Genomic DNA, 12,079 nt, shown 5'->3' with positions numbered 1-12,079 from the left:
GCCAGGAAACCAGGTCTGGCAATTCTACTCACAGAAAGAATCGCAATAAAAGGAACCAATCTCTAAATCAACCATTCACTGTTGAAAATTGAGCCAACTCGTATGTTGAATCGTCCACTATCCATCAATTCTTTCGGGAATTCTTTCTATCATATTCTGACATGGAAGGGATTTTATAACCTCATGACACACATTAAAGAAAACAAAATCCAAAATGAAAACTGAGAAATTTTATTAGTTTGCGATTTGATATTTGAGATATATTTTTCCGACCTTAAACTTGAAAAAAAACAAAAAACAAAAAAAAAAACAAACAATCGCCAGAAGAATACAGACATTAAGCAAAATTTCAAGAAGAACAAGCACTACCAAGACAATGCTTATTGACAATCCAGGCGTGAATTTCCAAAATCTTTGCTGTATATGAGAACGCATGAGGACAATTTTTGAATAAATCTTGACAATAAATTAAGAACACTATGCTAAAAAGCATATTCACCAGAGGATGAAAAAAGCATTTGGAAAGACAAATGTGGAGAATCACAGGTACCTTGTGAAATTGACCACTCAGTGCGTTAACATGTCAACTTGTGGGGAAAAATGTATGACAAATCCTAGAGAAATGCCAACCAATTCGTACAAAATAATAGGAAAAATGATTAGTGAAACATCATTGCAGTAACACTGGATTCTGAAGACTTGGGACCACGACATCCATTTACCTCCTTTTTCTAAACAATCCTTATTTCACCAATAGAAAGTAGAAACCAAATACCAAAGCCTTAAGCAAGAACACAACTAAAATTTTCAACTATGTAAATATCATTACTAAACCAGACTGCACATATTCTCTCCATTTGCTAAAAAAAGAAAGAAGACAGGGAACCTAATGCAGCCTAGGGATTTAAGCATGGAGCAAATTTATAATTTCAGCAAATTTCTTGGGAAGAGGAATGTGAGAGAAAACAGCCTAAAGTCTACAAAGGGACAAGAAGAGAGACATTCAAGCTGCATGCCTTAACTTGATAGGATAAAGCAGAGGAAGACTCCTTGTGGGAGTTGGTTTAAGTTTTTAATGCTGTTATAGTTCCAGCAGAGCTCGCATTAGAGTTAATAGGGTCAGGGACTATTCTGCAATTTTACAGAATTGCTGGAATTTCAGTAGCAGAGTCTACTATTTTATTTTCCTATTTGGTTAATTTATTTAGTCCTTGAATAAGTCGACTTGTTTATGTTTCTTATATTGGAATCCTTATGTTTTCCTATATACGAATTCAAGTCCCATTAAGATTAGGAGTGATTCAAGCATTATATATATGCTTGTAGTTTTTCAATTTATGTAAGAGAGAATTATCTATTCAATAAAGTGCAGTTTTTGCTAAATAATGTGAGAGTGCAAGGCTTTAAATCTAGGAGTGAGTCCTAAACCTTTTAGTGTGAGATTCAAGAGGGGCAGCTTTCTTCAATCCATTGGTTTTGGCTATTGCTTTTCCAAACGGTGATTGAGATCAAAAGCAGTTTTTTCATTTCCCTTTTGGGAGGCTTTGACTTCTTCTGCTGGCGACAGAGACTAGGAAAAAGAATGATAATAGAAAATCATTTGCAACAAAAATTGGTTATTTCTTGAACTTAATTAATGAATTTGTTGCAACATCAAGTTTGAATTTAAAGAGACTTTCTAATAGAAAAAAAATCACATATGAAAAAATGGATTTAGAGGATGCAATTATAGTGGATTCTGAGAATATAAAAATCTACAGGAATAAAACAAAAGAAATAAGTTGACAAATACCTTGACGATCATACAGATTAATCGGCGATTTGGAACAACAAGAGGGTGAAAATGAAGAGACTAGAAGTTTATTTTCTGTTTTTCTTCAATTTCTTACTTTCAGATCTGTTTTTCAATTGCTAAATCCCTGCAATCTTATATTCTACAACCTAACCTAGTGAACAGCCAACTACGAACATTCCCCTAGATTTGTACTGCATCAAAATGATTCCTAGCCATTGAGGAAATGTAGTGTGCCTTCCAGGAAGATTAGATTTCTTATGTAGGTATCTCTTTCCTAGTTGAACTAGAAATATTGATGTTTCTTTTTCAAGAATAAAAGTTTAATCATGATTAGGACTAACTCAAGCATTGTGTATGGGTGTGTGCAGGTGTGTGGGTGCGAGCACGCGCTTGTAATCAGTAAGAGGAACTTCTATTGATGCTTTCAATCAAGAAATGATTCCTAGAATCAACTAGTGTGAGGCTTGTAGCTTTCTACCCTCTTTTCTTTATGTTGCTTAATTTCAGACCTGTGTTTTCAACTTATAAGTCTCATAAGGACCACATTCTACAAACCTAGCCCTAAAAACAACCAATTTTATAAACTTCCCCTAGAATTGCAGCATAAGAATCCTAATGTCTCTCCAGACATTCGATAAAGTATTCAGGACCACATCATATTTCTCAAAAATGAAATCAATGGCCTCTATTAAATGATCTAACAGCATTTTATTTGAGACGATTTGCATCCTCCTACATTCCCATTACATGGTCACTGGTAAGCAAGGGCCAAGTATATAGCTTAGATGAAAATCAATCAGGGAAGCACGCAGCGTGTGGAGAAATTAGCCAAGAAGGTAGAAAATCAATTAATCAATTATCAAAGTGAAAGACATTGTACCCTGTCAGGAAGATTCCTAGGCATGGGTAGTGCAGTAACATATCTCTGAAGACAGGATTTGTGGGCATTTGCAGCTGCATCTGAGGTCGATGAGCTCTCAGTCCCATCAGTTCGATCACGGCCATGGAACTTTGCAAAGCGATTGATAACAGAAAACCTCTCTAGATCTTGGCATTCCACTCTCAGGTTCGAAACTGATGCTCTTTTCTCCAATCTGCATCATCAATGGGCAAATAATAAAACCAATGAGTATATCTCTGAAACAAATATGTTCTATCATTAGAATTATCAAGCAAAAAGGATGATGCCAGAGAAGAAAGAAAGACAGAGCGGTGAAGCAAACTCTAATCATGCCCTGTATAAAATCGACATTAGCAAGCAAACTCTAAATCTGCATGATCAAGTTCCAACAGACTCAATTGTTCTCATTTTAATGACCAATATGCACCTCTCAGACACTTGTTTCTAGGGATACATTCTAGACCAGTTGAGCAAATCATCTCTCTTTTTTTAATTTAGTACATGATTCTCATGCCAGTCTTCTCAATAAAAAGCCATCATCTTCCTAGCAGAGAAATCAAAAAAATATTAGGAGATCTCACGATTCGTGAAATTCAAAATGATATTCAAATCCAATAGGTAGGCACATAGAGGAAGAAGGATACGTTAAAACACATTGGATACCAGGATTGAAATCAGAAATATCATAGACAGACAAAATTGAGAATAAGTTAGCAAGTAATCAAATATTACCACCAAACACACTAACATTTACCTCAACAAATCATTCTCCAGCTTCCTCGTTCTGCTGATAAGGTCTTCCATGACTTTTGAGAAGTATTGATCACTAATCTTCTCTGATGATTTTATCTTCTCAGGCAGGCTTGGGAGAGAAAAGAAAAATAAATAATTTCTTTTTCATAATCATATGGATTCAATGATATTTCCAACCAAAAACATTTAAACTTACTTCCAGTAAAAAGTATGTTTATAAAATAAAACGGCCAGTACCTTATTATGGACCACAAAAATGAGGTTCTATAGTGAGAATTTAGAGACAGCCCAATCCTTCAGCATTTTTTGCATGAAGTGGCTGCTCTTAAAACTCAAGCTGCACCCTTACAGTTGCAAGACCAAGACATTTACTACTGTAGCAAATAACTAGAAAAATATTAGATAATATAAAAGCAATTCTTACAGGTCTCCGCTGTTAGAAGGCACAGGAGTATCGCTTCCAGTACAAGAGAATGTGCTGCATGCATCTCCTAGTGTTGACCTGGCAACAAAGTACGCAGCAGTCTCGTAATGTAAAATAGCATCTGCAGAAAGAATCAATGCCAGAGGAGGGTGGAGGAGTATCTGCATAAGTTGTGTAGTCAATAGAAGCCTTCTCTTTGATCTATGGACTGGCAGTCCATCATCTACCATTTCAAGTTCGTCTTCCACCTGTTGAAATGCATACATTTGAACACGAGGAAACTGTAAAACACCCAAAAGGAAAGAAAAAATAACAGATGAATATAACTGGTAAGCTGCTTTAGCTATGAGCACACCTTCTCAGTCAATCTATTCACTGCCAGTGCCCACTCCACTTCTGCTGCGCTGCAAAGAACAAACTCTACACATGTTATAATCACCAGGGAAAACAAAATATAAAATAAATCAAACAATCCGCCCTGCAAATAATATGAAAAGTGCATTGGTTTCATTAACAGAGATAGACAAGGCACTTATAGTTTACGCCAACCACCTGAGATTCTGAAACCTTTGAGAACCCAATGTCACTTCCTTATGCCAAGGTACAAGCTTGGATATGGTACTTTTACGCTTCTTTGATCTCATAACCACCACATTCACGTCAGCAGAATCAGGCTGCAATGACTGAGAGAAATTCTCATAAGCTATTGATGAACTGATAGAACTTTTTTGGAAAATACCAAACTGATTAGCAGCAGCAACAATTCCTTGCTCAAGAGAACTATGAGCATGCGATGAATCAGGTCTTCCAGCGATGAAAGGCAGTTCTGAGGCCTTCATGGTGACATCTTTGCATGCATCCTGCATTGGTAATATCTGTTCATTTTTAAAGATTCCATAATTATCAAACCAGGATGGACCCATCTGATTACTCATCTGAGAATGCTCATCTCTGACAGAAACTGCAGAATTGCTATTGGCAAAATTCTGAAAATCATTCCGACCAAATGCAAGCATATCCTTTGAAGGAGCGTTTATGTCCTGATTATCAGCTGTTTTTTCTGAAAGGCTTAGCATTTTGGAATCTCCAGGGGGAAACGAAGTATGATTTGCTGATGCATCTCTGGCCATATTATTGTGTTCATAAATCTGCTGACTTCCCTGAGTAGCTACCAGATGAGCATTCACAGAACCACCAGGACTTTTAAATCTCTTCAAACTCCTATTAGCATGATCGGCTTCTTCATTTCTCATTCCCTGCCTTTGATGCAGCAGGGAGTAACTCTGATGCAAAATATTATTGGGTTTCAAAAATCGGCCAAAAGCTTCAATTTGTTTCTGTGTACTGGATAGATTTGAAGCAGGCTCAGTAAGATGATTCACAGCAGATTCTTTCTCATGTGAAGCACACTTTGTCTTCTGGGCCCAATTATTCTCAGGTGGAACTTGCTGCAAGTGGTCTTCTTTTGCTGGTTGCTCTTTCCCAACATAACCATGTGAATTCATAGAACATTCATCAGATTCAGCTTGACTGTTCCCTCCAGTTTGCATGGTTTGATCTTCTAGTTTCTGTGGCTGAGAGAAAGTTATGCCTGAACACTTGTGTGATTGAAGATTCGGTTTAAACATATCAGATGGAGTCTGAAATGGCTGAGCACCAAATGGTCGTAGCTGTTTTGGAACACTTGTCCACACAGGAGGTTGGATTTTTGAAGAAACACCATCATGTGATGAAGAACAATGCTGAGGAGCCGGTGCAGTTTCCAGCACAGGGAATTGTTGAGCAGAATTTCTTGCATGGTTTTGGTTGTCATCATTTGGCTGGGGCATCTCAGCAGAAGAGGAAAAATCATTATGTGTAGTATGCCTGGATGTGTCAGGTTGTGCTGATTGATTAGTTTGACCTCTCTCAAAAGATTCATCCGTCTGTTTTGGTTGAGAAGAAAACCTATCAAAAGATTCATTAACAGATTCACAGGCAGTTGTTTGTCCACCTGTATCAGGCATGTCCTGATTTGGAAGATGATTTTTTGAATAAGGGAAACCAGGGGAAAAGGCAGCAGAAAACTTTCCTAGGGCACTACTGCCAGCATGCACTGAGGTGCCAGAAATAGTATTCCTCAAATGTCCATGAGATGTATCGCATGAAAAAGGTAAAGACAGAACAGAGGATGCACGTGCCAATAATGTATGACCCTTCTCCCCAGTATTTGAAATGACTTGATTTGTACTGAGAGAACCAATCACTTGTGAGGGGCTCTGAGAAGGAAAGGCACGCTCTGGAATGAGCAACTGTTGGGATGGAGAAGCTAGAGGAATGGCCTGTGGGTTCCCTATCGCAGATTTTGAATGCTCCAATTCAGAAATCGAATTAGTCTTCCATGTACCAGCACCGTGACCCATTACCTCAAAAATGGGAACTTCTTTATCAACATTATGAGAATCTTGGAAAGAGTTTTCATTTTCCTGATTTTTTAAAGCAGCAGTTGTGCTGGGAGGTATAGAATCCATAAAGTTCCAGCCACTTGGACTATTTAGTGGTTGGTCATTGGAGCTATATGATGGCATGCTCCGTTGATTTGTCCAAGAACCTGGAACACCCTTTGTATTTGACCCTGCATCAGAAGAATGGGTAGCTTTTCCATGAAAATGACTGCCTTCAAAAGCTGCTTTTTGCATCAGGTTCCTATCTGACCACTTGCTTCCGTCTTCTGGAAACTGCTGAATATGTCTACGAGGAGAAAGAGACTGCAACCTCTCCCTGTGTTCATGTGAAGTATTGACTCCAGATTGCTGAGCCCCTGGGATATTATTATAGCTCGTACCTGTATTGATTTCATGAGACAGACGGGAGGGTCGAGACTTCAAGGAAGATGCTGACTGCAAGCTATTATCAGCCCAATTTGACTGTTGTTTGCTACTAGCAATCACAGAGGGAGTCTGCTGATTCTCAGCTGGAGGTTCACTGTTTCTAAAATTCAGACAACTCCACTCTTCTTGTAGGCCTGTATCGCCACTAGAAGTTTCTGCTACAGCAGATTGCATTAGAGCACTCCAACTCCCACTTTGCACAGAAGGCAACGAACTGAAAAAGTCTGTGCCATCCGACATATTGTAACCTCCAGAACCCATGTTGGCACCCCTGCCAAAGGTATCCCACAAATTATCATCTGGACCAAACAAAATCTGTGCCTCAGTTGGATCTAGGGTAGCTACATTCTGGGAAGGAGCAACCTGTAACGCTGTTTCCTCTTGTGATGCTTCTGATGGACCAGCCAAGTATTGCCTCGTGCAAATTTCTTGCACAGGCCCATTGCTTTTCAGGGGATTCAGTTGCTGCAGGCTTTCCAAATTAAATCCAGTATTTATACCCTGGCCATCAGAAGAAGCAATCATATTTTTCCCCTGATATCCCTGTCTGGAAACCAAAGTTCCATCCTGCATGCTAACCTGCTCTGGAAATCCAGTATACTGATTGCTTGTTAAGGAATTACTGCTGCCTAATATCTGCTGCATCGAGGGCTTATCCATTGGGACAGGAGAATACTGACTCTGAGTGACTCTTGTTGCAGAGATAGGGACACCATAAAGAGATTGATCGACCTGCTGTGGAACCGTACCCATCAAGCGTGGCATTCCCTGGCCCTGCTCAGGAGAAAATACATGCCCTCTGAAGGATCCTTGCATAACTGGAGATAAACCTCGCTGCTGCCAGGTTGTGTTAGCTGCCATAAGCTCAGGCTGCCATGAGTAATTAGATGTTTCACGAATAGGAATGCCATTGATCAAAGCCTGTGAGGGATTGGCAGCTGCCTGTTTTGCAAAAGCAGAAACCTGATTGATTGAATTCATCTTCCTAGCTTCTTGTTGCTTCTGAAGTTGTTGCTGCCTCTGCATTTCTTGCATTTGCTTAAGCATGAGCTGTTGCTGTAATAGCTGCATGTCACTAATCCCAGACTGCTGTCTTGGCAAAGATTGCAGCATGCCAGGATGCTGGTCGCTAATTTGCTGCTGCTGACCTCCGAAAAAATCATAATTAACTGGAGACTCGTTAAAATCCATTCTGACCGAAATCTTCTAGTGAATTCAGGACCAAACATTCAAAGCTCAAAAACAAAGCAAATGAATGTACAAAAGAATTCATAAACCAGCAGAAATGAAAAGGAAAAAAGAAAAACTCTCCCACCCTTTCTACCAACAACCTAATTTAACTTAAAAATCTCACATTTTATCAGCAAATTCACAAAAGATCAAACCTAAATAAATCGCAGGATAGCCTCTTTTTAGCAAGAAAAAAAACGAAACAAGCAGCAACACAGCTGCCTGCCCATTCCTAAACCACCAAAATAACAAAGCCTAGTGAGAAAATTAGGGTTTCTATAGAGAGAATTTGGACTCACGTTTTCAATTTGACGCCTCAATTTGAGCTCCAAACGAAACGATCCTCTATTCGCTTGAGATTTCTTTATTTTTAATTTAGGGTTTTGAATCGAATGGGAGATAGAGATGTATGTTGTGTTTGGTGTCCAGAGCTGAGAGCTAAGTAAAAGAGAGCGATTTTTTATTTTTATTTTTTTAAGCAGGGAAAAAGAAAGAGTGAACATGTGGAATTTGTTGAGGGTAGAGGAGGAGTTTGGGTGGTCTTGCTAGTAAAATCAGCCATGTGGCAAAAGTATCAGGTGGGCCCACATATGTTGACTGTGATTTGCCGATTTTGGTTTCGTGGACTTTACGATCCAATGTCTTGATTGGTCATTTCACCAACGTTTGATCAAAGATATAGGTGTGAGTGTATCGATTGCTTTTCTTGTTTCTTTCCCTCCCATTTTCTGATGTATTGCGTTTTGTTAAGAGTGGGTGTTCAAAGTTCAAACTCGGAGGTTGTGATTTTGTTTGGTTTCGAAAATAAAAAAAAAGGAGTAAATTACCCTTCCTATTCTATAATTTACTCGTTTTTTATTTAATTTATTATCATGATAAATTATTTATGTTGGATTTATGTGTGGTCTTACACTAGTGTGTCTGGAAGTGATTATTTTTTTAATAGTGTTTAGGATTTTTATTTTTTTTTATTGAATCATGCAAAAGACTTCATTTTGGCTTATTTTATTTTCTTGTTGAGTATTTATTTTTTGAATTTATGCAAAACAAAATATTACACTATGAAAAGGGTAATAAAAATACAAGTAGAAAAAAAAAATGGTGATGACATTGTCTTTAATGGCACACTTGCCTTATGTCATTGTTTTAAAAACTTTAGCATGTTTGGCATTGTGATAGCTTTTGTAGTTATGGTTTGAAAAAATCAGTTTAATAAAAAGTATTTTTTGTGAGGTTTATTTCAAAAAAAGTCAGTGTTTGGTTAAAACTGTAGTTGAAAAAAAAACAATTTCTTGTGTTTGGTTAAAACTGTGGTTGAAATTGTGGTGGAAAAAAAAAACAGTTTCTTGTATTTGATTAAAACTGTGGTTGAAATTGTGGTCGAAAAAAATAGTTTCTTGTGTTTGGTTAATATGCTTTGTGTTTTAGGTTTGATTTTAGAATTACTTAAAAGGACATATATATACACATATATAATTGCAAAACATAGGTGTTTTGTAATTATGATTACATAACGAAATGAAAAATCCTTATACATTAATGTACTCTTTCATTGTTCCATCAAACTATTTGCAATTCCATCGCGTACAAAATTGCGATGAACAATATCAGGTAGAAAGTCATCTGGAATTAAATTGGGATTGCGATCATACTCAGAAAAAACCGCATCATCTTGCGATCTCCTTCTAATATAGTTATGTAGTGCCATTGATGCAACTACAATCTCAACTTGTGTTTTGTATGGATAAGCAGGCATGTTTTGCAAAATTTTCCACCTTTGTTTCCATACCCCAAAAGAACACTCGATCACGTTACGTAGTGATGAGTGTGCACGGTTAAACACTTCTTTCCGACCACTTGGTTGTCCACGACGCCTAAATTCTTAGAAGTGATACCTCTCGCCTTTGTAGGGACCCAAATACCCATACTCATTTGGATATCCAGCATCAACCAAATAGTATTTTCCTGCAAATAATAACAACATGGTAATTTTTAACAAAACTAAAAAAACAAGTTATATTTCTTCAATTACCAAATCTTCAATTTATTCAAAATTACAACCTTATGGAGGTTTTGGAAATTTTATATTGCTATTGTCAATAGCCTCAAGAAAAATACGCGTATCGTGTGCACTACCTTCCCATCCTGCCCACACAAACATGAATTGCATGTCGAAACTACAAGCGGCCATGACATTTTGTGTTGGTACACCTTTTCTTCCAATAAATGGAATTTGATTTTCAGATGATATGCAGGCACGAACATGTGTGCCATCAATTGCACCGACACAATTCTACAAGCCACAAAAACATTAAGTACTCATAAACATTTATAACATATTTCATACTCATTTAAACAACTTAATTAAACTTAATTAAACAAAAATTCATCTTACCTTGAAATGTGGCATAAATCTTGGATTCATAGCAATTTCTCTTGGTGTGCTCGTAAATTGTGGATCTACTGGTTTTATAACTTCCACGGCAAACAAACATAATGATTTAAGCACTTCTTTAAAACATCTACTAACAGTTTCACCTGAATGCTGAAATCTTTCCTGCACTTGTCTATTTGACACCCCAACTGCTATTGTAAATAGAAACATTGCCACCTTTTCAATAACGCTTATTCTTCTTGACGGTTTTAAGCTATAATGCGTTTCTAATTCAGTGCACAGACTCAACAAAGTGGTTGCGTCCATCCTGAACATGTTAACACTTTATTTCCAATGACTTCTTAAAACCTCATTCAACCAACGCATGCATGTGTTGTACGAAACCATACATGGTTCTTTATACATATAATTAATATAATACATGTTTATAGCTCCAGCTGTGCATATAATTGATTTTTTCATATCAAATTGTCTCCTTAAAATAAATTCATCGTCATCATCACTGTCATTGTCACCGTCATCATCATCATCATCATCATTATTGTCGTCAGCGTCGTTTCCATCACCGTCATCTCTGGCACCAGCAATTGAGGCACCACTACCTTCACAACTAGGATAATTAATGTGGTCTACAATGCGGTTCATTACATTATCATAATTGCCATTGAAATCCCCATTAAATATGTCATTAAACCATGAATCATCCATAACTTCAATTACATGTAAACAAAAAAAAATTATATGTTGTTAATAAAAATATTTAAATAATTAAATATCATTCAATAAAAAAGAACATATACCGAAAATTGGTGCGACATAATTTTTTCCATACCTGTAAAGCCAACAAAAACAGAGTGTTCCACTTGCTTGTATAAAATGCAGTTGAGGTTTGTTATGAAGAAAAATAGTTCATTGAAAGTTATTATACAAACATTCCTCTTTATATAGAAAAAAATCAATGTTGTTTACGTCTCTTTTACAAGTTATTCAGCTTTCAACATAAGTACATTATCACATGTATAGACTATAAAAGTAACATATAATGTTAATTTTACAGCTCATACATGGACAACATTCTGACATGTATTCTTTCATTTGTATTGTTCTCATTCTATTATTCAAGATTCCTTGGCCCATTTTTTTTTCTTTACTTTTCACTATGACAGACCATGACAGTTTCAGCAATTCACAAATTGTGAAACTCTTGTAAATGAACTGCAACATGTACCGAATTCATCTAAGGCAAAACAATAGTAACTGAACTACAATTCACACCTCACAAAATAAACACAATTTTGGGATAAGAACTCCAACAACAATTGCACCAAAGAGAGCATGTATTCCAATTGAATCGGTGACAAATCTAGCAGCTAAAACAGCAGTTAGAGTAGCACATACATATATTTCATCCACTGGCTCACCCTCGGGGCAGCAATTTGCCATCCATTTACATGTCACGACAGATATTCATTCACAACTAAAATTGGCTTATGTGGTTTTATTTTCTAGCCAAAACAATATTCATACCTCACATGCACACAGTAGCTGAAACAAGCATTTTAATAGCAATGAATACAGCTGGACAAACAAGGCAGCAACTCCCATCAATCCTCACGGCAGTAAAGAAAACAAACCAATATTCACACCTCACAAGCACACAATAGTTGCACATGATATATTACAATAAAACAAGCATTATACAGCAATGAAT

At 37.0% G+C, this 12,079-nt stretch overlaps 1 protein-coding gene across 7 annotated transcripts; it reads right to left on the bottom strand.

Annotated features, from left to right (window-relative positions):
- Positions 1-2,481: 2,481 nt before the first annotated feature.
- Positions 2,482-8,473, bottom strand: LOC18103751 (uncharacterized). 7 transcript variants are annotated; one of them, XM_024581920.2, is made up of 6 exons: positions 8,273-8,473; positions 4,426-7,949; positions 4,229-4,277; positions 3,874-4,121; positions 3,451-3,558; positions 2,482-2,889 (listed from the first exon to the last, which is right to left on the bottom strand). In XM_024581920.2, the coding sequence occupies exons 2-6, from the start codon at positions 7,932-7,934 to the stop codon at positions 2,655-2,657; spliced, it is 4,149 nt and encodes a 1,382-aa protein (XP_024437688.2). In that variant the 5' UTR covers positions 7,935-7,949; positions 8,273-8,473; the 3' UTR covers positions 2,482-2,654. The 7 variants fall into 7 exon arrangements, with proteins under 7 accessions (XP_024437688.2, XP_006376803.3, XP_024437692.2 ...); XM_006376741.3 differs by having other exon boundaries at positions 4,426-7,946; XM_024581924.2 differs by having other exon boundaries at positions 4,426-7,912.
- Between the last annotated feature and the right edge of the window lie 3,606 nt (positions 8,474-12,079).

This window comes from Populus trichocarpa, chromosome 12 (assembly GCF_000002775.5).
Source record: "Populus trichocarpa isolate Nisqually-1 chromosome 12, P.trichocarpa_v4.1, whole genome shotgun sequence".
NCBI classification, from domain to species: Eukaryota; Viridiplantae; Streptophyta; class Magnoliopsida; order Malpighiales; family Salicaceae; genus Populus; species Populus trichocarpa.
This window is presented reverse-complemented; position numbering and strand designations above follow the sequence as displayed.

Bases quoted from the DNA above. Each gene is read 5' to 3' on its own strand.
- LOC18103751 (XM_052445845.1), bottom strand. From the start codon at position 7,934: ATGGATTTTAACGAGTCTCCAGTTAATTATGATTTTTTCGGAGGTCAG. The intron at 4,278-4,425 runs GTGGTTGGCGTA...TGTTCTTTGCAG, and splicing joins CAAAGGTTTCAGAATCTCAG to CGCAGCAGAAGTGGAGTGGG. The intron at 2,890-3,450 runs GTAAATGTTAGT...TTGATGATGCAG, and splicing joins CTGGAGAATGATTTGTTGAG to ATTGGAGAAAAGAGCATCAG.